Source organism: Podarcis filfolensis (assembly GCF_964270895.1).
Source record: "Podarcis filfolensis genome assembly, chromosome: 5".
Classification (NCBI taxonomy): Eukaryota; Metazoa; Chordata; class Lepidosauria; order Squamata; family Lacertidae; genus Podarcis; species Podarcis filfolensis.
In genome coordinates this window covers 52936688-52962018 of record NC_139608.1, presented here as the reverse complement: position 1 = coordinate 52962018, position 25331 = coordinate 52936688, and the positions used below count along the sequence as shown (strand labels likewise).

The window sequence follows — 25331 nt, the reverse complement described above, 5'->3', positions numbered from 1 at the left end:
CCAGAAAATTGGATTGCGGGAGTTGTATAAAAAGGAAAGAAATAAGATCATTTAGGGATTCAAGGAATACTACAGACGACATTTCCTTTGTGAGACAGCCGTGGGTACTTCCCAATACCAGCTTGATGACAGTTACTTGACAACATTATCAACATTCAGAAGTCAGCAGGGCTTAGAAAGCCAAGTCTCTTGCCAACAAAATAAAAATTACAGCATCACAATGTACAAAGTTCCCACATTCAAGTTCATTTTTATTGGTGCATTACAGCATTTACATTTCCTTCACATTAAAAGCACAAAATTAAAAAGACACTGATCCACAAAAATGCCTTTTCCTCACCATCTTGCACTAGTAACTGCAGCTCTTCTGGATATTTCCGTAAGGTTTACATCATTACATCCTCAGTAAATTTTAATTACATTAAAATCAAAAGCTTTTACACGGATTCTTTTATGGCCCTCAGTGTAATTACCTCCATTAAATACACTTCATTCTTTTGCCGCATTGCAAACTCTCTCCCAACTATTTATCTAGCAGTATAGATATATTTTTGTGGCACTGAATGCCACATTCTATAATCTGGTTAGCCGGGATTCATTTAATGGTTGGCAAGTCTTCTAATTATATCTTAAGGAAATGGGTGGAAATGGCTGGAGGAGGAAGGGATGTCTTCTTCCAAGACATGGTGAGTTCATACAGCATTCTGGAGGAGAGCCTATGTATTTCATTCATTTTTAAGAATTAGGCAGAACGAAATGCATTTAATGCATCACTTAGAAACATTCAGTCTTGTTGTGAGAGGAAACTAGGAAGGCAGCTTTGTTATGGAAGAGGGAACATTTATGAGGAAAATTAAGAATGATTGATGATACTTTAACATCATTATGCGAATCAAGCCAAGATCCAAATGCATACTGGAACAGTGGCTACATTCAAATCAGCAGAGTGAAGCTGCTCTACATAGTGACCAGGCCAATTTTGCCATTGACACTGTAAGCCACAGAAAAGAGCTTGAAATGGTACGGTGGAAGTCAAATGCCCTGCATAGTGAATTGTGGTGCACAAATGGCTTGCTACAAGAGGTTGTTTTTTTGCCTTTGAAATGGACACCATATTCAGTTTGTTCCTGTAAACTGGGCCACCATGAGAAGTTTTTTTTTAAAAAAACACCATATGGATTAAGCCAGAGCTTGAGGGCCACATTCACCAACCTGGGCAACTTTCTGGGGGCCACATATCAGTGGCAAAAGTGGTATGAGCAACAAGCATGAATTTTACCTTCATACAGTATGCTAGTTTCTTCACACTAACACACCTCTCTCGATCCTCCATCAAGTCACATTACCAGAGTTCAATGACATATTTCAGCCAAGTCAAAACACTCAAGGAACATGCCTGGTCAGGCATGTGGCTTTGGGGATGTATGGCCTAGAGGGGGTCTCAGACAGAGAGGCCTAGATTGCTGCATTTGCCTCCTGGGCCTGAAGTTTCCCATACAGTCAACTTGACTTGGTAGCCTCCAAAGCTCCACCTGGTTTAGAAACTCGAGATGTGCCAGTGCAGCAACTTTCAGTTTTTATCCCAAATATAGTGACATTGGTGGAGGGCATGTATGAGTAGTACAATAGCAGATTGGGGCCAGCCTCAAAGGAAACAAAGCAGGGGAAACAGACCATTGGAGAGAAACCTTGTGCCTGATCCACTAGTCTCACCAGGACACCTGAAGGCACAGGAGCAGCTAAACCTCCAGGAAAGCTTTTTAAACCCAGGGCAAGTTCAGCAACACCTCCTGCTTAAAGTCCGGTTCCCATGACAAAGGCTTTGGGTGTTCTTCAGGACATTCCCACTGTCCCTCCTCCAACCACAGTTGGCACATATAACATACTAAGGTTTTGAACAGTTTGTTTCATGCATAGACAGATGTCTGAATAAAAAAATTAGAGCACCTCTATAACAGAATTCATTCTGTAAGAATTTTTTTCTCTCAAAAATATAGATCTAGGACCATTGTGAAAATTTCACTAGTAAGACAGTAAAGACAAGTGATTCAGAGTATATGTAAGTATCTGATCATTGGGGAAAATACTGCAAAACTTCCCAAACCCTATAAGGTAGGCAAAAGTTATGTCATTGCATATTCAGGAAAAGTGAATCCTGATACTATTCTGACTTTCCACCCATTCATAATTTCCTTTTCTCTCATACATACAGAGGTGTAAGATCCATATCTCCACAGTATATTTTACATCCCAATATATTTACATAAAAAACACACACAGGAACACAAATGTCTCTTCCTATTAAATTCTACAGGGCTTTTAAAAGAATATGATTCTAATTTATTGTATATTTTCAGTATATACAATCCTCATTCCGGGTATTTTTTTTTTATTTTACTGTGTGCAATGGATCTATTTTAAAAAGGGGGGTTTATCTGTTCTCACCTCTGACCCAAAAAAATCATAGTTGTCAACCAACAATCACTTCCTTCAGGTAACACCTGACCCCCTGAGAAAAAGGAAAAAATTGGCAAAGAAAATGCTCAGTTTTTATAGGGGGATGTGAACTTGTTAAATTACAGACTAGGCCAATGCATAGTCCATCAGGCACACATTAGATGTAAGTATAGCTATGGTAGCAATCCCTTCCAGTTGAAAGCACCATAATGGGTAGCATTGATCAAAGCAGTCTCTGTTAGTCCAGCTAGCTGATCAAACCAAAAAATCCCATTGTCAGATTATTACATAAAACATCTTCTTCCCTAGTACGCTTTTATAAAGATTTCAGCGGCATGTTTTTCTTTCTGTCATCAAAAGGGACATGATTTCACTGCAGTATGACACTTGCACAAAGAATTAATGGAAGAAGAAGAAATAAAGGAGGGAAAGATTAATGAATGTGGATATGCTACATAATTGCTCTGCTCCTATAAGGGTGGCAGAGACCTTCACCAATGCATCCCTAACTAGACTGGGGGAAAGATGCACAAGGCAGCAACCTGGACCACGTGGTTGTATTCATGTCCTGAGGCTGTGAGCATTGCTCCCAACACTGGGTACGCAGTGTGCAATGAGGGACCGAAGAAAGAAAAATCTCCCTTGAGTCATCCTGCCCACTTGTTATTCACCACACCAAACAGTGGCCAATGACTTTGTGAGTTTTTGCTGAGATATCTGAAATCTGAAGAGGGGCTGATGGAATAATGAACAGGATACAAGCCATTTTGTCAGTAGATGCAGTCTTGTGCACACCTGTGAAATATCACAGCAGGTTCACGAATCTGAGGTACAGCCTGAGGTACTTATCAAAATACAGTGGGCTAGTTCATACTTCGAACACTGCCAACAACCTTGCATAAGCGAAAGGCTGCACACGAGTGAAGGGTCCCTATGGAGTTCACCAAAGCAGCATGCTCGGCTGGGAGTCCCCGCTTTTTGCCACAGACTTCTGAAATGAGGTCTACGATTGTTCACATATATGCTACTGAGTGCTGCCACACACACACCTTCCCATGCATGCACTTGTAGTAATATAACAGCAGCCTCCCAAACAAGCATAGCTGTCAACTTTTCCCTTTTCTTGCAAGGAATCCTATTTGGAATAAGGGAATTTCCCTTTAAAAAAGGGAAACGTTGACAGCTATGCAAACAAGGTGCTTGGGAAAGTGCTAGATTCAGAATTGCAGATGCAGAAGATAACACAAGTTAATATAGCGTTGGTGGGGGCAGGGAGAGTCAATCTTCCCAAAAACAGATTGCCATGAATGGCAAACTATTAAAATCCCCAGAAAATAAACAAAGGAAGAAAAACCCATTAGACTAATGTGACTCTAGCTCACATATTCACAAAAATGTGGTTTTTTCACCTTCACAATTCAGGGTATTTTCGATGTTAGATTTTTTTGTTTTGTTTCTTTGAAAAAAGGATTACAACTTGCTGTTTGGCAATGAGTTATTCAGCTTGAATGTAAATTATGCTCTCAAGGGAAAGGAAAAAAAATGTTCCACTAATGTGTTAATATTAAGAGTGTCCAAGTGATCCTATCAATATACGTTATTGCCAGCTGAGAGTTCCAAGGTCTTTGCATAACTGTGCTGTGGACATCTTGCTAAGGAATGACTGATGCCTGCAATCTTGGCCTCCTCCAGCTCTTGCTCTTTTGTATATTTAAAACCATCATTTCATTATAGTCAGCACAGAAGAACGCTGCCAGACTTGATGGGCAGCACAAAGATATTTGCACTGCTATGTGTTAGACAACTGGGAGACACCCAGAATGCTCTTGTAACCGCATACAGAGTTATGAGACATAAAAGAAATAAACCTTTTTGATACTTGTTGAATGCCTTCGGAAAAGAAGGTGTGGTGTCAATCACGGTTCAGAATGCCTTTAACTTCTTAGCAGAAGATATTTAATCCCTTTGCAGTCGATATGGTCCATCCGAGTAAGAGTTGGTCCTGATCCGTGTTCTAGCTCAGCCACAGGTTCACTGGGTGGCCTTGAGCAACACATTCTCTTCCAGCCTCTGCCACCCATCTATAAAATGGGAATAATAATGACCTGCCTCAGACGGCTGTTGGTAAGTATGAATAAGCTAGCACTCTGCACACTGGAAGTGCCATGTAAATAGAGATTAGTAATCATGAGAGGCATCTCACGGATCTTAGTTCTGTATTTGTCCCCTTAAACAATCATTGCTTTTGCATGGAACAGAGGGTGTGGGAAACACAGGACAGAGGTGTGTGAGGGGAAAGAAAAGGATATGGAAAAGTAAGGGAGGGGTATGGCAGAATCACAGCTGTTTAAGAGACATTTGTTATGCAGAGAGACCAGTTTGGATTGGCGGAATGTATGAAAGGGCTAGAAGTTCATCCTGCATGTGTATTAGTCATACCGGACCTTCTGTTATCCCTTCCAGAGGCAGGCTGGTTGCATTATCCACTGTGGGCGCCTCTTCTTTCTTCAGCACGGTCTGAGCAAGCAGACTGACGTAAGGCTTGTGACAAGACAGGTTACCCAACGGAGGGTAGTGTTGTCTGTAGCAAATGTAAGCAAACATGAGGCCGATGACCCCTCCAACAAAGGCATCTAGATGTGGGAGGGAAAGGAAAACAATATTTGCTTAAAAGTCATGTATTACTGTTAGAACTACAGGAAAGGCAGAAAGGGAGGGAGCCCCCAAATTAGATACAGCATGAACTCACTACGGCCTTCCCACCCCCTTCAGATAGGGGGATAGCTCAGTTAGTGTGGGGAGGGTGGCTTGGTGGCTCTGGGCTACCACACCAGCAGGTACTGAACAATCTTCACGACACAATAGCTTGTCTTCTTAAACTGGACTGCTGAAATGAAGTCACCTTGGAATGACCAGAGACTGATTTTTAAAAATGTAGAAGCTCACCTGGTTCAAAACAAAATCCTATGCTCTGCTCAGAGGCAACATGTCTGCACATTAAAATTAATTGTTTGATTAATGCCTTGCTCCTGTTGAAGTTTGGGGTTCTAGTAAAACACAAGTGTCAGCTTCCTTCCCCCCCCTCCAATTTGGATGAGACTTTTCTGGCTTTAATGTTAATTATTACCTAGGGTTTTTATTTTGATCATCTTGTTATATTCAGTAAGTCAACTGAAACAAGCAACACACACACCAAAATTAAGAAAGGTAGGAATCACACGTGCTTGATTTTGGTTAACCAACATGTTCTGTATTAAAAGGGACCTGGAATACTTTAGCTGCGGAATTCTTACACTTTAGTTTCGTTGGTCAACTTTTGATAGTCAGCAGAAGAAACTGTACACAGAGAATCTGTCTTCAGGTGTTTATTTCCCTACAAGATTGATATTGCAAAGAGGAGGAAGCTGAGGTAACTGCCTCCCTGCCCCCAATGCCCTCCAGCGCTGTCCTCTACATAAAAAAGGCAAGCTTCTGTACAGTTCCATTCAGTGTAACAGTATGAATTACACTGTTACAAGAGCCTGTTACACTCATGTATGCTTCCTGCATACATTAGAGCCCTAATTTGCTTTATTTTGCAAATACATGTATTTAACTATATAAGGGTTCTAAAGCTGGGGTAGCCAACCCAGTGTTGTGGACTTCAACTCCCAACATGCCTGAGTCATTGCCAGGCTTGCTGTGGCTTATGGGAGTTGTAGTTCATAGTATGTGGAGAGCACTACAATAGCTTTCCCTGTTCTAAAACATGTAAGGAGCTTACAGAAGTGCAGCAGACTCCTCACTGCTGAAGTTCACACTCCAAATCGTGTTGGATGGCAACAGACAGGTTGAAGAGAAACGAAACCCATAGAGGGTTCATATACAATTTCAATGTGATTATTAGCAGTGGCAGAAGACTAATTTGGGGTTTATATCATGTTGTTAGGAAGCCTATTATCTGGAAATGCTATCGCCCTGAAAATCGCTTGCAAAGGTTAAGTGAGAATCACCACCGTGGTTAAACATATGATCTTTAATGACTAGTCCTGGTGCTAACAATTCCACATATTCACTTTAATAGTAACAACTGCAATTGCCATGTGGATAGTATAATGACTTGAAAACACTTCATTATTAAAGCTGGTCTATGACAGTCATTCCATGCAGCAAAACCAGTTATCACATGAATACAGTTGTACCTTGGAAGCCAAATGGAAGCCGTTCCGGAAGTCCGTTCAACTTCCCAAACATTCGAAAACCAAAGTGCAGTTTCTGATTGGCTGTAGGAAGCTCCTGCAGCCAATCAGAAGCCACAGAAGTCTCGTCAGACATTTTGTTTCCAAAAACCGGAACTGGAGCGTTTGGGAGCCAAAATGTTCAGGAACTAAGCTGTTCAAAAACCAAGGTGCGACTGTACTGGGTTATGCTGTTGCTATTACATTGGTGTTAAGTAAATGAAAATTGTGCTTTTTAAGACCAACCCAAGCAATTTCCAAGCAACTGTAATTTGAATAGATTTACAAGGTGGCACCCAACTTCAAACTTGTTCATTATTTGAAACCCCTAGAGGAAACTAATACTTTGTTCTATCAAGCAATTAGTGCAAAACATCAACATGCCATGCTGAACAATACATATTTGTTTTAAATGATATTGATGACTAACACCCTCTCTCTGGGCATTATCACCCATTTGTCCCACCTTTATTAAACTCCTTTGCACCTATGTGTGCACTCAAATGAGGGGCTTCAGCTACTTATTGCTACTTTTATTATATTTGACACAATAAAACCAGGACATTTAACCAAGATATTAGTGCAATATGCTTGTTCTTGTTTCTTAATTGCATGACTGCTTTCCACAAGGAAATGCAAAAGAAATCTATTTAAATACATGGCTTCATGTTTATAGTCTTTACCCTCAGCCTTTTAAAAGTTCCTACACAGAATTTATAGTGCCCTGCCATTTGTGTTCTGCACTCATTATAATTAGCATGCGGTACTTCTTCCCCATCCTCTATCAAGAGAATCTTCTTCCTTCCCATGAAAATAAATGGTGTCCCAAAGAAGACAAAACAAATTTAACACAAGCAAATATTGGATATCATCTTGTATTCAAGAGAGCTGTATGCATCTAAGGTTGTCAACGACAACCATATAGAAATGTGAAACAGTGAGCCCCAGGATACTTGAACAATTACACTTGCACACACACACATTCACTTGCACAACTAGTAAAATAAGAGACATTTTGGGGGACACATATATAGAGCAATTATTTCATGCAATAAACTTAACACTAATGTGTAGGATAATCAGAAACCTAAGAACATAAGAAGAACTGCTGTGAGCAATTCCCTCACAGTGGCCAACCAGATACCCATGGAAAGCCAGGAGTTTAATTTGAACACCCTGATGAGCATGCTTTCCCCATCTTGCTTGAAAATACCTCATCTTGCACAGGTGTGTTTCCACTTACTTCAAGGGAAACCTGTGAGTATTCCTCTTGAGTCAAAATCTTCTCCCGGGGTGGGCAAATATTTACATGGATTTTATGTCAATTTGCTTTTTTTAACATATAATTTTATGAGTAGTTAATGAATATTTTATATTTTTTATATAACCCACTTGGAGATTTTTGTCAATTAAGTTCTATGTAAGACTTTAAAAACAAAAGCCTGAAAGCAGAACCTGAATGCAACCCCACTCTTCTCTCTCCTCTTTGTGGTGCTTCCATTAGCAGCTGGCAAACTAGAAAGCCATTTCCCCAATTCCCCACCTGAAATGGAAGGGCCTGTGACTTTGAACTTTTTGGAACTGCCTCAGAATTATTTTACTTTATTTTTTTTATCTCTACAGTACGGAAATAAACACAAAGGATGTCACAAGGAATAGGCTGTTAGCCCAGATTTAATGCTTGACACTCAGTAGCCTTTTATCCATTATAATTATTTCTGTGTACCTTGTTGGGAAAATAAATTGCAGTCTTTAAAAAAAGAAAAGAAAAGAAAAGAAAAGAAAAGGAGGGTGGAAAACCTTGTTAAAAGTAATTACCGACCTGCTTGGAATTCATAATGGAGCAAGTTCATCTGCCATCGTTCCACCGTTATGCTATGCTTTCCCATTAGAGTGGAAAGGGGCTCGTCATATTAATTTAGTCAAACTTTTATATGACTTTTTAGGTGTATGCTGTCCTATTTGCCTTTCACATACAGTACCTGTGTCCCATATGTTATGCTGATCGTCCCTGTTTGTTCCCCACTGGGCAATAAAGGCTGTTATCACAAGTAATTCAGCACAATTGCCTGTCTCCTCTCATCATAAGAGACAATGACTGAGCAACAAAGCCTGTAGCTGCATTTTACTGAGTCATTTAAGTCTCCCCATTCTGGACGTGGTCCTTTTAGGTAAGTGCTAAGGCCACCTGCAGAAAAACATGTTGTTAATACAATCCTTGGTTCCCATCAAAAAGCCAGCAGAGTTTTCCCAGTTCTACCTCCTTAAACTTCAAAGACAAGCGTAGACAGCCGTAATGGACATAGCAGTAATCCCCTTGGGTACAGTGTATTTCCACCATACAGAAAACGCTCCTGTAATTATCTGCCTCACAGCACACATTTCATTCCATGAATAATTCTGGCTTTTGGCACAGCAGATTTCTTAAGCACATACTTCTAGACTTACCTCTACAGCAGCCTTCGGAATAGTTTTGCCTTTTACACATATACATATGCATACCCACAGGTACACACACATACACATTCTGAACACATCACATGCCCTGCATAGCAGATCAGGGGAAAGCATATTCTACAACATAATATCTATGAATTTGACAACACACTCTCAGTTCATGATATGAGGTTAAGAGAAGACTTCTTGTGTGTGTAGAATTCTGAAATAGTTTTCACTGAACTATCCCCAAGAGCCTTCCAACACACCCTCTACGTGCTCATCCAGATGCAAGACCCACTGTATTCAATGGGTCTTCACTGTATTCAATGGGTCTTTTTCTAAACCTTTGGTGCATTTATTAGGGAGTTGCAGGACTGTTATCTGACTACCTTTAAACAAACTGGGTTTCTTCTCCTTTTTCTATATTATCTTAAAATGCAACCTTAAAGCTATTAAAGGATTCATTTTCAATGACTCAGAGCTGGATCAAAACACCAGATGATAAAATTATTCAATCCCTTGTCAAAAACAGAAGATAATCTACTCCCAGACCTTCAAAGTGTAAGATAGGTTATCAAAAAATTGCATTAATAGGCAACACCCAAAATGTGGAGAACGTAGACATTCAGACACAAATGCTGACTATAGCAAATGGTTTTTGTGTGTGTCTGAAAATAGTTATACATTCCCTCACTTCTTGAAAAAACACCAGTGTATGCTGACAAATCACATTTAGGAGTCTATTAACAGCCATCTGTTTATTTCTAAGATTCTGGGCATAAGATTCATCTGGGATGCTAATGTTCATATGAATGTAAACATTCACTATATTTTGGATTCATTATGTTAATGTTATATCATCTATAGTATGATGTTACAAATACAGTATTTATCTATATAGTTAACTACAGATCTAAACTACAGTGATTCTGCTTTCTGCAGGAGACGAAGAATCCTGAAAATACAGTTAAGCATCTGATGCCTGGATATAACACTTGATGATGTAAATCAAATACATGCATGCCTGTACCTCAAATCAGTACCTATCTATAGTAAAACATAACACAAAAATGGACACATGTAGGCTCAGTAAACTAACAGTTAGAGTGGACCATCATTTCTTTCTACTTTATTATGTAAATAAAAATATATATTTCCAAAGGAATACCCTGGGGTCAGAAAATTTGTAAGGTGGAATGGGGGACAGGTTGGAGCCTCGCCAACTCTGTTCCGTTTTACACTGGCTAAACTAACTGCTGACCTGTAGCAAGAGATCTAGCTTCCAATTTGTAGTCAGAAATCTTGTGAGTAAATTGCTGCTTATGGGATACCCACTGGTGGAAGAGGCCATCAATACCAATCTCCCCTCTAACCTACATTCCTTCTTTCCTTGGAAAATCTGTTCCAGAGGGTTGGGAGACCCCCCAGAGTCACAAGAGAAGTGGGATGGGGAAGAGGAAATTGGCAAAAATGTTCCACAAGCCAGAGCCTCTGCTGGATTATTCATGGAAGAGCAGCTCTGAAATTGGAACAGATGCCACTTACAAGCCTACAATTACAAAACTGAACTGGGTCAAAAAGCCTTAACTAATTACCTCTGCCCTGTATTTCATTTAAAAGATTTATTGTATTTATTTTTTTAAAAAAGCCTATGTGTGGATACTGAATCAGAGCAGTGATTTGTCTTTCCCCTTACTGTACATGGATAAGAATCACTATAGCAGACAAAGAGCATGGACAACTGACATAAGGGGGAGATTCCCATGGCTCACCTTGCCAATGATGCTTGTAATCGCACATGCGTGACAGAGCGATCATCATGGCGCAATACAGAGGTAGAATCGCTGCACAGAGCCGCCAGCTTTTCCCACGGCCTTTCTCGGTAAAGCAATGCAACTTCCCAGCCAAGTAGAAGGTGGTGAAGCCAAGGCCTGAAAATGCAACTGCCAAAGGAAAAAGAAAATGTAGAATCAGGTAGCAGATGAGAGGTAGCAGAATGATACAAAGAGGCTGCTTAGAGAGTTGTGCATCAAAAATCCAGTCCTTTTGCTGCAGGGAAGCAACAGCTAATGATGAGATCTTAAGCTCACAGTGCATCATCGTTAAGGATCTCTTGTGATTTCCAACAACTGGTATTCAGAGGCATTTTTCTGTATCTGCTCTCATACGACATATTAGAGACTTACATTTTCTCCATCTTTTTTATCTGCAACAACCCCTAGGTACATTCTAGTTTCTTCCTGTTTTATTGCAATAAAGATTCACCTCCATAGCAATACCAGCATTGCTTAATTCACCTCTCCCCCCCCCCTTGGCACATTTCAATCATTTGTGAATATTTACATAATGTTACTCTGGTAAACATTATGTAAATATTCATAAATGGCTGATATATATCAAGATGCACATGTAATTGGCTTTAGGTAATGTGCGATGCTGACATTATTTATTTATTTTAAAGATTTCCTTACCATCTTTCTTTTTAAAAAATGTCAAAGTAGTTCACTTACTTTTTTAAAAAACAACAACAACAACAACAACAACACACACACACACACACACACACACACAAAATAGAATAAAACAAGCAATACAGCATCAGCTATAAACCAATGCAAATCTCTGTAAGCTGGTAGTAATGACCAGTGAAGGCCTGGGAGAATAAATAATTTTTTTAGCAGGTTCTGATAGCAAAGCACCATTGGTGCCTGCTTTCTTTCAGAGGGGAGGTTGTTCAATACACTGGACTCCACCAAAACAGAAAGGCCCTGCCCCTGCTTGCTGTGAGCTGGATCTCATCAGGATGGTCCTCAGCAGGTTGTTTTGGAGCTATTTTTAAGGAAAATCGGCAAAAACAAGACTGCCAACGTGGGTTGCCATACATCTGGACATTTTCCCCGATTTCTGCCCAGATACTGTTTCCGACTGCAGTATTCTGTGGTTGTCTGGGAAATTCCAGACACATGGCAACACTCCAAGGGCCTCATTAGAAGATCTTAGTGAAAGAGGAGGTCAATATGGAAGAGGGCCAGTAGTCGATGGTGGGCTGGGATGGCAACTCTTGGTGGGGCGAGCTAGCACCTTATTGGCTCCACCGGTGCATTTGCACAGCAGAGCTCCTTGCCACTTTTCCTCTTCCAGCTGCTGGTAAGTCAGGTGGGCATCTACACTCCACTCCACCCTAGTATCCACTACTGGAGAAGGCATTTCCTCAGATAAACTGGTTTAATCTTTATAGGTCAGTACCAACACTTTACACCTGACTGCGGACAGCAAACTGGCAGCCAGCGCAGTTCTTTTAAAAGCGGTGTCTCAGGATCATGGCAAGTAACTTCACTTAGCAACCTAGCTACTCTATTCTGCACCAACAGCAGCTTCTAGACCAGTCTTAAGGGCAGATCCTTTTGTTGTGCCTGGTTTGTGATGCCTTGTCCTCAGGTTATTCAGGTTGGCTCTGTTGTGTCTCTGAAAGGTAATTCCAAGAGTCCTGGGATAACCGGTGAGGATTCCCATCTCTAATTAAGGGGTTCCATTGCCAAAAGTGGGAACAAAAATATGAAAAATAAATGCAATTTCTCACTTGATTCAAAGGCATTGCTTACAGGGTGCTCTCTGGCTATCCAAGTAAGTGGGAGTTGTGTTTACACATAGAGCATGTGAGATAATTTAAATGGAATAGCTACTGTTATTGCTCGCAAAGCACTTAAAGAAAAATCCCCATTAAATTCAAGTTCAAATATAATAATTTACACATTTGATTTCTATAAACTTGCCACAGGCCTCCACTCGTCCCACTGTACATACCTTCCCATACAAAATGAAAAAAAGAAAATATAATTACTTCAGTGCACTACAGATGAAGATGCAATTTTAGCTGAAATTATAATAGTTGTTTTTTTTTTAAGCATGCTCTAATTTGAAGCCTGCACGCGTTTGTGCACAATTACTAAAGAGCTGCTTTTTGCCTTTAATCACACCAATACATCACCTCTTTGAAACAAAAAGAACAACGGGGGAGCCCAGATACCAAATTCTCTCATGATGATTTCAAAAAAGTCTTGCAAAGATGCAGCAGCAGCCCAATGTAGTGCAAGGAAGGCAGTTAGTGGAAGTAGCAAAATGCATAGACCACATCAACAGCTGATTTGCATGAAGGCATATAGGAATTATAAGATAAAACCTAGGGGGAGGACTGGTGAATAGATTGTCCCTCGAGCACAAGCTGTCAGTTTTCAAAACCACAATTTAAGTTAGAGCAATTACTGAAACCCCCTCTTGTTAGGGGTTTGCCCCACCTCTGAAAAGATCTGTGGGAAATGCACAGTGCTAAAAGTAACCAGAAGCATAAACTTCATCATGCAAGCCTATTCTCATGAGATTGTTTCACGTGAACACTTCCAAAGGGGTCAGAAAAGTGGGTGAATCTTTTCTGTGGCATAACACTTCTTTGGTATAATGTCTTCTTTCATTTAGCATCAATGAAGGTCAATTTCGACACAGAAAAAGAATCAGCAGCTGCAATTTCCATCGGGACGGCAGCTCCTTACAGTTTTATAGTTATGCCTTGTCTAAAGATAAAACACCTCTCTCAATCAGCCTCCCAACTGAACTTGCCATCGATTTGAATCTGTGATTAAAAATGCATTTGTTTTGAGGGATGAAATGTGCCAAAAGCTTCAAAAGCAAATGCCATTTTGGCCTTTGTTTTCAGAAGCAATACATGCAAGATAAGAGGGTTAACAAAACTCCAGTACTCAATAATTATGCCTTTGTAGGAGTACAATGCCCATTCTTGGCTACTGGCAATTTAGGGAAAGTTTAAGTGAATGGAAGCAAATGGAGAAGGAAGCAAATGGTATCCTATTGGTTACTACTTCCTTTGTATTTGGTGCTGTGGGTTAAACCACAGAGCCTAGGACTTGCTGATCAGAAGGTTGGCGGTTCGAATCCCCGCGACAGGGTGAGCTCCTGTTGCTCGGTCCTTGCTCCTGCCAACCTAGCAGTTCAAAAGCACGTCAAAGTGCAAGTAGATAAATAGGTACCGCTCCGGCAGGAAGGTAAACGGCATTTCCGTGTGCTGCTCTGGTTAGCCAGAAGCGGCTTAGTCATGCTGGCCACATGACTGGAAGCTGTACGCCGGCTCCCTTGGCCAATAAAGCGAGATGAGCGCTGCAACCCCAGAGTCGGTCATGACTGGACCTAATGGTCAGGGGTCCCTTTACCTTTACCTTTAACGGAGTTGGGCAGGGAAGATCTGGATTACAATCAGCCATTTGCCTAGCTAAAATCAGTCATTTGCCAGCTAAAACACTCCTGGTTTAACAAAGCATAGTATATTAAACCCACACTCTCGTTCTGCTTTCCGTGCTTCCTCCTCCCCTCTACTCTCTCATGCAAAATAAATAAATAAGCCACGGTTTCCAATTACATCAGAACTGAGAAACTGTGTGTAGGGATATCGCGGAGTGGGCAGTGGGGTCCAGAGGGAGCACACTCCCCACCAGCAGGCAGCCACAGTCTGCCTGCACGCGTGACCCTGGGGTGCAGGGCACATTCCCCCCCCCCAGACAAGCCACAGCTGTCTGAACATCGTTCCCTCTGTCTGACCTTTTGCGGTCTCAGCAGTCTGCGGTGTCCTGTCTGTAACCTTTGTCCCTGAGACCTTTTGTCTCCTTCGTCATACACTGTGTAAGGGGAAAATGACGCTGTGGAAACAGGTGCCAAAATAACTTTGTACCACCCCACGATCTCGGGACCGAAGATGTGTAAAGGTCACAGCCCAAAATGTATTTGCCTGGTTTGCATATTTGTCTCAATAAAAGGAGGCTCCACAGGGCTAGCCAGCAGCTTGCATGCAGTTCACCTGTGCGCAGCTCACCTGATGACCAACCCCCAGTCTTGTGCCTTCACTTCACTATGGTTCAGTCTCTGACTACAAACCAGGATATCAAACTGGCCTCTGATTGTTGCTTGATATCCTGGTTTGTAGTCAGAGATAAAACCAGAGCTCCCCAGCCACATTTGCAATGTGTATCCCTGGTATTAAAATGAATGGGGTGGAATAATGTAATGACATCATAACATGTCATTTACATAATTCCTTGCGTAAATTATGTAAGCTCACACCCTCCAACATTTCTCCAATGAAAATAAGGACGTCCCATCCATAATGATAATTTTACTATTTATACCCCCACAACATCTTACTGGGGTGGAATCCGCTGTGCTTTTTAAAGAAACGTTTTGAAAAATGCATTGAATTTGGCATAGCCAAATGTCACATTTGTATATTGCACTTTACAACACATTTAAAACATTTTATTTAAAGCTGTACAGCTGAGTCCTGGGTTGCCCCAGCCACTCTGGGTAGCTTCAAACACATATAAAAGCATAATAAAACATTTAATATTAAAAAAAAACCCTTCCCAATACAGGATTGCCTTCAGATGACTTGGGGGTCGGATATCTCCATACCCTCCAACATTTATTCAATGAAAATATGGACATTCTAAGGAAAAGTGGGACATTCCAGAATCAAATCAGAAACTAGGATGGCTTCTCTAAATCAGGGACATCCCTGGAAAATAGGGACACTTGGAGGATCTGTAAGCTATGCAATTTCATCACAGATGACAGGCAGGCAAGTAATGTAGAGTTTGGTGGAAGATGAACTGCAGCAGAATGGAAACAGTGCTGCATGCAATGAATACAGGGTAGGACAGATAATTAGGCCTTCTTACATTTTTATATGCAATAAATAAATATGAATGGTTTCTATTCATAAGAGGGTTTGGTTGCCGGCACACAGTTGAGTTCAAAGCATGATAAGTAATATTTTTGCTGGCGACTAACTTTTATGGTCTTATGTAAAAGGCTTAATGTTTTGTTACGCTAAATCTTAGTACTACTTCCAATTGGGTACCAGTGGTGAGAAGATATCCCATCTCATATAGAAGGGGAGATGGGAATCTTGTGCAGGGGTGCGGAGACTGACTGTCACATTTGGGGTACCTGCCACAGAGCTGTCTCAGGGAAGGGTATTGTAAAATAGTGATGAAAATGGTAAAATAGCTTACAAGTCATTTTAATAATCTAAATGAGCACTTGAAGATGATAGACAGATGACAGATAGATAGATAGATAGATAGATAGATAGATAGATAGATAGATGATAGATAGATGATAGGTAGATAGACAGATATAGATATAGATATAGATATAGATATAGATATAGATATAGATATAGATATAGATATAGATATAGATAGATTATAGATGATTGATAGATGATTGATTGATTGAACGGATAGATTGATAGATAGATGATAGATAGATAGAGATAGATGATAGATAGATGATAGATATAGCTAGAATCATTATGAGTTTTCCTCCAGCCTCACAGAAACCAGAGATAATAGGCAGCTTCCTTGATGCTTCGCTTTTGCAGAACGGATAGTCTCAGGAGGGTTCCCAGAGTATGAAATATTATTTTTTCCTTTTAACCACACAAAGGCAACATGAAGAAGGCACAAATTATCACATCCACAGGGTTTCCAGGCCTTATTCTGGGGGGAAAAGAGGCAGGCTTTAATGCTTTTTCCCCCTTTGAGAAGAGAACAAATGTAATTGGGAGTAAGGGGCAAAAGGCTGTGAAACAAATCAGACTGAAATGTATTACGACTGAATCAACCAGACTATGTGGAGCTGTTAATGTCAGATGTGAAGTAGAATTTGTTCCTATAACTAAGAATTGTTTAGGAATGGAGTTGTGGTGTTTTTTTTTAAATTTGTTTGGTTTTCATTTAAGAGAACTGACCTAATTCACACCTCCTAGACTAAGCATTGGGGGTTTTTGTATGAATGGTATAACAAATAGTTCAGTGTTGAATTTGTGGGGAAAGTGGCTGAATTTAGTTTGCTGGGAATGACATTTCAGGGCTCTTTACATTTCAGTGTCCCCACATTGTGTTTTGTATAGTTGTAATATTTTAATGCCATTTGATGCTGGTATGTTAGAGGGAAAGCACTTGTGATGTGGTCCACCTATGAAATGGAGTCTAATCTAGCTGTTACAATCAATATAGCTCTTTCCTCTTCCATTTATTAAGTATTATCTTTTGGCTGTGTGAAAACTGGTAAATAATAGAAATAACATGATAGGATTGAACCAGAAGGTGAATATCTAGCAAACTCTGCCTTAAATTGTTAAGCTTATTTCTTTAAAGTGAAGGGGATGAGGGCAAATATTGACACTTACAGTCCTGAGTACCATCAAATCTTTCCTGTCACGTGGAGCTGCTACTCTTGTGCAAGATGACTAACTGAGGGAACCCTGCTGTGTTGTGTGGCTATGAAACTAAATACAATTTTTGCCAGCCCTAGCCTTTCTAGTGAAATATTTATTGTTAAGATTGATTTTCCAGCTTTGCAACCATCCAAAATTGGGTTATTTATCCAACAACCAGTGCACATAATGTTAGCAGAAAAGAAATGTAATTATCAGCAGTTTGAAAGCTCTCCAGTCTTGAGATGCATATGGATTTTGAAACTGTCGAATAGCTGTGCATTGTCTGTAGACTAATTCTCAGTTTGATAAGGTGAGGGTGTAATTAGTAAAATAAATAGGAGTGGTAATATTATGTCCTAAGGACTTGGGATGCTGTTTCCTCTGCCACAAATTAGCTTTGCTTCTTCCAATACTATACTCTATTTTACTACACTCTATACATTGTGAGGTGATCAGCCTGTGGTCACAATGTAATAGGGGCTTATGGCACACCTGCACAGTTGCAAAAGGATCCAGAGGATGAGTCATAGCATACAGAAGCCAGCCTCTCTCTCATATGCAACATACTGCTGCCAGGCACCTGGCTCAATGTTGTTGTTTAGCCGTTTAGTCGTGTCTGACTCTTCGTGACCCCATGGACCAGAGCACACCAGTTACCTGGCTCGATAGTACAGCTGATTCTCAATAGTACAACTGATCTGCATTTTCAAGATGGGGAGGTGGTGAGGCATTTTTCTAATAGGACCCTGCATGTACCCCATGATTAACCTTGTAACCATAATTGTGTTGTTAAAACAGTCCCATAGTTTTCTCAGTCTGTCCTCAGTTCACTCTGTGATTTGAGTTTCAATTCACTCTGCGTAAATCAAAGCTCTGTGTTTCACATTCATTCTTAAGGGAAATCTAAAAATGAATATTTTTTCCCCCTTTGGGCAGAAGCGTATTAAATTTGCAGGCACAGAAACTCCTACTGAGTGGGTTAAATCTGATGGCACAAAAAATGCTTTTGTGAAAATGGTAAAAGGCCCCTAAGAATGCTAGCTAAGTTCATATGTAATGGCAAGTATGGTTTGACTGGTGGTACCACCAGAATATTAGACATACATGTTTTCCTCTTCCTCCCCACATCATGCACTCTTGATTTGCTCCCTCACTTCCTTGGTTGAGGAAATCTATGCTCTGCCATTACATTTGAACCAGTGAAACTATGGTTTCTGCAAAGTAGGAAGTAAGGGAAGGAACTAGAATATGCAAAGAGAGGGAGCGTACAAGCCCAGATGTGGGAAATAGCAAAACCATAGCTTGCAATTATGTGAGAATCAAACCACTATTTGATTGGTTTCATGAAGGACAAGGAGGAGGAAGCTTAGGCATGGAAATGCAGCACTCAGTAGAGTGAAAAGGAAGGGGGAGGCAAAGGTAAATATTGGGGGATTTGATGTGGTTGGATTGAGATAGGTTATGTACAGTCTGATCAAAATTATCTCACTATCTTATTTTCTCAGCAATTTCTTTCTTTCCACAATGATTAAGGAAAATGAAAAATCATTTGAGAATAGGTCATGAAGAAAGCACATTCAGTAATCCTATTAACCAAGGAGATACTCAAGCAAAGTATATATTTTTAAAATGCAAAGTATAAATTCATCACCTCCATCCAACCATGCAGACACAAACACACCCACAATTCTAATAGACCTATACAAGCTAACAAATAAAGCTGGAAAACGTCATATTAAAGTATTAACTGCAGTACTTTAACCAAGGTTTACATTCTACTTTTGCTCCATTATCAACTGCCTTTCCCCCTAGTTGTGAAGAATTAATATTCTGAGACGGTCCATGTAATGATTTGACATACTACAACTCCAGTGAAAACAGGAGAAAACAAATGGCAAACAATCATCAGAAAGTTTGTCAGGCTTTGATAAATCTACCATTAACATAAGCTCACTGTTTTCAAACCTTGATACTAGGAATCAGTGGCGTAGCGTGGGGGGTGCAGGGGGGGCCGGCCGCACCGGGCGCAATATCTGGGGGTTAGGGTTAGGGGGCGCAAATCCATGGGTTAGGGGGCGCAAATTACTTGCCTTGCCCCAGGTGCTGACAACCCACGCTACGCCACTGCTAGGAATACACCTATTCCAAGTCCATTCATCTTGGTGGATCTTGGGTTTGGTGTTAATAGGAAAATAAGAACCCTTGTACCAAGTGGGACTTACTTCTGAGTAAACACACTTGTGTTTTACATACTGTAGTGAACACTTAAGTCTATTGCACTATGTGTAATTGTCATTTGAAGAGGGCTCATGTTGAATGGATGGGAAAATAACCTGCAAGCCAATGGTCTCCATTTCCTTTTGTCTGCAAGCTCATCAATAGCTCCTTCTTTAAAAAAAAACACCAAACAAAAAGAAAAACCCCCACAGAAGTATGGCTCATTGCATGATCTCCACATGAGGGAGGGCCAAAGCAATTTTTCTCCTCAAAGAGTTCCCCTATCTTTTCAATGTTGAGAAACATTCCATCAACCCACCATAGGCAGAGGTGAAGCAGTGCACATTCATTTCACGCAGGGTCTCACGGTGAAGTAATACAAAACAGTATTTATTGTCTGCTTTGTAATAATTTAAGGGGCAGAAATTCACTGGGTGAGTTCACTGCTCTCTCCGCTTAGGACTCTGCAGTATGTCAGCAGCAATGCCAACCCTGACAAACACTGGAAATATTACAGGGTTTACTTTCTCTAGGCCTTTTGAAGCTATAAGTAAATGCTGCAGAGATAGAGGAAACAAAGCAACTGGGGCAGATCATTCCATAAACACTGTTCTTCTGTGGTGCCTGGCAATGATGATAACGGACTGGCTTTCCTCTAGGCTGCTGAAGCCCATGGAAGACAGCAAGATGAAACAGAAACCATAAAATATTTGTATATAATATGAATTATAAATATTTAAATCATGTAAAATGATTCAATAGACTTAAATAAGAACATAAGAAAAGCCTGCTGAATCAGGCCAATGGTCCATCTAATCTATTATCCTGTTCTCACAGTGGCCAACCAGATGCCTGTGGGAAACCAGCAAGCAAAATTTGAGCACAACAGCATTCCCCGTCTTCTGGTTTCCAGCAACTGGTATTCAGAAACATTGCTGCCTCCAACTGTGGAGGCAGAACATAGCCATCATGGCCATGACTCTTTCCTCCATGAATGTGTCTATTCCTCTTTTAAAGCCATCTAGGTTGGTTGCCATCACTGCCTTCAGTAGAAGTTCCATATGCACTGAGTGAAACGCTTTTATCAGTCCTGAATCTTCCATCATTCAGCTTTGCTGGATGCCCACAAGGGGTTAAATTCATTGGATGTCCACATTAAGACATACCTAAACAGCTTTCCGGGACGCGGGTGGTGCTGTGGTCTAAACCACAGAGCCTAGGGCTTGCCAATCAGAAAGTCGGTGGTTCGAATCCCTGCGACGGGGTGAGCTCCTGTTGCTCGGTCCCTGCTCCTGCTCAACTAGCAGTTCGAAAGCATGCCAAAGTGCAAGTAGATAAATAGGTACCACTCCGGCGGGAAGGTAAACAGCATTTCTGTGCACTGCTCTGGTTCGCCAGAAGTGGCTTAGTCATGTTGGCCACATGACCCGGAAGCTGTACGCCAGCTCCCTCGGCCAATAAAGCAAGATGAGCACTGCAACCCCAGAGTCGGTCACAACTGGACCTAATGGTCAGGGGTACCTTTACCTTTAAGCAGCCTTCCCAACCTGGTGTTCTCCAGATGTTTTGGACAACAGCCAACAACATCCCTGACCATTGGCACTGCTGGCTGGGACTGACAGAAGCAGTAGTTAAAAATGTTCAGAGTGTACCTGGATCTGTAAAAATTGTGAAAGGCTGAAACTAAAGCTCAATTGTTTATCAGTGTTCCCAGCCTATTTGGTTGCAGTGGTGGAAAGTGGGCAACAGGTTCATGCCTTGCGGAACAATTGTCTAGCATTGTGATTTGGAAAGGACTCCCATCTGCTTGGAACCCTCTCGACATGGACCTATCTCTCAATAAACCCCTGAACATGGGTGAGCATTCTGAGGTACAGCCTAGGGCAAACTCTAATCTAGGCAGGGTTGTTGGGACTAAAACTTCATCCATGTAATAAAACGTTACAGCCAAACTCCTCTGTGGTTGTTCATTTACAGGGGAAGATCAGTCATGGCAAAAAAACACCCTGATTTTCAGGGAAGCTTGGTCATCATGGCTGATTGTCTAATTAAGGAACACCTAATAAATACCCAGGGACATGGGTGGCGCTGTGGGTTAAACCATAGAGCCTAGGGCTTGCCGACCAGAAGGTCGGCGGTTCGAATCCCCGCAACGGGGTGAGCTCCCATTGCTCGGTCCCTGCTCCTGCCAACCTAGCAGTTCGAAAGCACGTCAAAGTGCAAGTAGATAAATAGGTACCGCTCCGGTGGGAAGGTAAACGGCATTTCTGTGCGCTGCTCTGGTTTGCCAGAAGCGGCTTAGTCATGCTGGCCACATGACCCAGAAGCTGTCTGCGGACAAACGCCGGCTCCCTCGGCCTATAGAGCGAGATGAGCATGCAACCCCAGAGTCAGTCACGACTGGACCTAATGGTCAGGGGTCCCTTTACCTTTACCTAATAAATACCCAATAAACCCCAAGGTGTGCAAGAAGTGATGGCAAGCCTCATCTTCTTCACTTAGAAAATTGGTTCGGCATGATTGTTGGAGTGAATTTTCATTGATTGTTTTGCACTTTTCATATCTAGAATGTGCAAAGCACAAGCTTGTTAGACTGATGCATTAAACCTCAATGGGTGGTATTCTGTGCTAGTCCTGCTCAGAGTAGCCCTACTAAAGTTAATGAGCATGACTAACTTGGGTTTATTAATTTCAGTGGATCTACTCTGAATAGGGCTTAGATACAACCCAAATACAACTAATATGTGCATGCAGCATTTTTTGTATAAAATGAAACAAAAATCGTATTCTGATTTTAATACTGCAAAGCAAATGTATGACAAATTAGCTCTTTCTGTATACAGTTGTCACAGAATGTCTTAGCTTGAGGCAGCAGATGGTAAATATTCATGTGTTGATTTCGTTGTGAGACAGATATGTCTCCGAAGAGTCTTAACTCAGATTTGAGCTGGCTCTTCCCTTTAACATGTTACTTTTTTAGATCACAGAGGCCACAGAACAGGGGAAAGATTGGGAAGCTTAAGCAAAAAAGAAAGTAAAGCAGTGATCGTTTTCCTCTCCCACAGGCATTATAAGATGTGAATGCATCCTCTCTCTCTCTCTCTCTCTCTCTCTGAGAGAATTCTGGAAGAAAATAATTCAGGGTGAATATTTATTATTTATAAAGCACCAGAAGTGTGCCAGGTTTTTATTTATTTATTTGCAGAAACAGATGCACAAGAAATTTGCAGAGGAAGCTCCTGGACAGACAGATTTTTGTCCACATTTTAACCGACAAAAACAGGAAGGGTCTGATGAGGGCAAAAGCTCTAACTGCCCCAATTTCCCCTTCATCTGCACCTGAGGCCCAGAACCAGAAAGGGCAACAAAACAGTGGCACAGGTAAGGACCTTGAAAGACACTTCATGGCTGTGCAAAACTGACTTCTTTAAGTGCACCCTTACGGTCTCACTTCGGAGACTGGAAGGAGAGCAGCCATCTAGACAACATGGATTGGCTCCAGATTTCACAAAATACAGGCAACCCCTGATTTGCAGATCCCATTCCATCCTCACTGAATCTTCCAGATTCAAAATGACCCACACGTCTGTGGTTGCACGTCAATTGCATGCACCCAAAATGGTCACAGCCTGTACACTATGTTAGTTCTGTGGCCCATAAGCATGACACACATTTGAACCCGCGCATACCTGGCAACATGTTTCTGCATGTCAGTTTGTGAATACAATATAGTTATCATAATGAACTTCTGCTGCTTTATGTAGGGTAAGTCGATGAATGCTTCTCAACACCAGCACATTCCCCAGCCATTAAACGCTACCAAAACAGCCAGCCAGCCAGTCGACAAACAAAACAAACAAACAAACAAACAAACAAACAGAAATAGGAGAACAAAAATATATGGCCAAACATCTGAAGGCCCCAATTACATGGCTATCATTTTAAAGCTGACTTCTGTAGTCGGGTGCTAATCTTCTAGTACTGATACTTGACTTTGGAAAGCTTGACTTAGAAGTCTTTGCAATGTGTTACTATGCGTAACATGTAACCTTTTGGATCTGCTGCCAATGCAGCTGTGTTCCGAGTACTTGGAAGTGCTGTAATAACTGATACCCCCCCCATCTGCCCTTTTCAATCCCTGAAAAAAAAAAATGTGTGTGATGATGGTGAGGAACAGTTGAGACTTTCAGGGGTGGTTGGCTACCCTTAGTAACCCATCAGTATTCCCTTGGAAATTGGGAACAGAATGTCCCAGGGGAACAGAGCTACACCTATAATACAGCCCTGGTACCTAGTGCATTTCTTGCTTGTCTCCTGCAGTGGGCAGGAGACAAGCAAGAAGGCATACCATACCTTGAGAATGCTAGGTCATAGAATTGTAGAGTTGGAAGGGACCTTAAGGGTCATCTAGCCCAGCCCCCTGCAACCTCATATAATATTGCAATGTCTGCTGAAATATGAGCTGCATCCGATGAGCATATATTACTTTGCACTAAAGAAGAAAATTATCACAATTTCTAAATGGCAGAAAATTACAGAATTGCCAAAACACCAATTTACAAAGCTGCCCGAGCAACAGCAAGAGACAAATGATCCAGCGCTTTTGTTTATAGAGCCTGATACTTGCAATGATTACCATCTATTTTCCAAATGCAAACAGATAACATTCATCATTGGAATGGCACAACAACTTGCTACAATTCTAGAAGGGGTTTTACACTGTGAGCTTCACACTGTTCCTGCAACTGGATATATGTCTCTCTCCTTAAGGAAAATGCATGACATCAGATGGAAGCCGAAATTACAATCTGACTGTGCAACCAAAAGAACAGTTGATGGATGTACATTTCAAGGTCAACATTCTGGACTTATTGGCACAGGAACAATACCTTTGTGAACAAATGAGATAATAAACCAGGACAGAACGGTATGTTCACACATTTTTTAATATACAGAGTAGCAGAGAAAGAAGGCAGTGAACCTTTCAAAAGAAGGTATATGAATATTATGAATATGAGACAAAACGTAATAAACAAACAATATAGCAGACATTGGCGACAGGATTTTACAATGATACATAACTTACCAATGCTAGATACAGTATGTGTTCTTCACAGCATCCCTGTAAGGCAGGCCAGTCATATAATCTCCCTATAAAATATGGGAGACTGAGCTCCAACACCCCAACAGTGTTGACACTTCTCTAGAACTTTCCACATTCAGCAGCTGGGTCTGCGAGTATCCATTTAAATTTCCCACAATGCCCTGGAGTGACACTAACTTTTGGCATGCAACTTTTGGCATGGACGTGGCCAACTGAAGTGGCACCTCCCGGCTGCCCCTTGAAGGTTTCTTCTTATCCTATGAGGTTCACCAGGGGGCATTTTGCCCAGGACCACTCTCAGACTCAGAGCCTGCCCTCTAGGGTATGTAGGTATGTGAAGTCAGGCAGGTTGGAAAGCAAGCAAACCAAACAACCAAGAAACAAACCAAAAACACCTTTTGCTGAAGCATTTGTTACAGAGCGTTTATAGCTGGATTTGGATTTTTTATGTGAGGAACACTCAAAATAACTAAACCCATGCAGAAAGTTTGCCTTTCTACTAAGCACATTTATCCTTTTGATGCATTGTACCTCTGTAAGAGGTAAAGTACTGCTTATTAAAGTCAAAGGAGAGCACAAGTGGACATTTTTTACCAGTCTCTTGGGATTT

The 25331-nt window shown here is 41.1% G+C and overlaps 1 protein-coding gene across 2 annotated transcripts in view; it reads right to left on the bottom strand.

Moving 5' to 3' along the window:
• Positions 1–233: 233 nt before the first annotated feature.
• PLPP4 (phospholipid phosphatase 4) overlaps positions 234–25331 on the bottom strand; it is an 87850-nt gene continuing 62752 nt past the window's right edge. The window contains exons 6-8 of one of the 2 annotated variants that reach the window (XM_083617074.1): positions 10886–11056; positions 4902–5090; positions 234–4538 (exon numbers count right to left, since the gene is read on the bottom strand). In XM_083617074.1, coding sequence (XP_083473200.1) covers positions 4489–4538; positions 4902–5090; positions 10886–11056 — 410 coding nt within the window. In that variant the 3' untranslated portion in view covers positions 234–4488. Of the gene's footprint in view, positions 5091–10885; positions 11057–25331 lie in introns of both variants that reach the window. The other variant, XM_083617075.1, reaches the window with a different exon arrangement.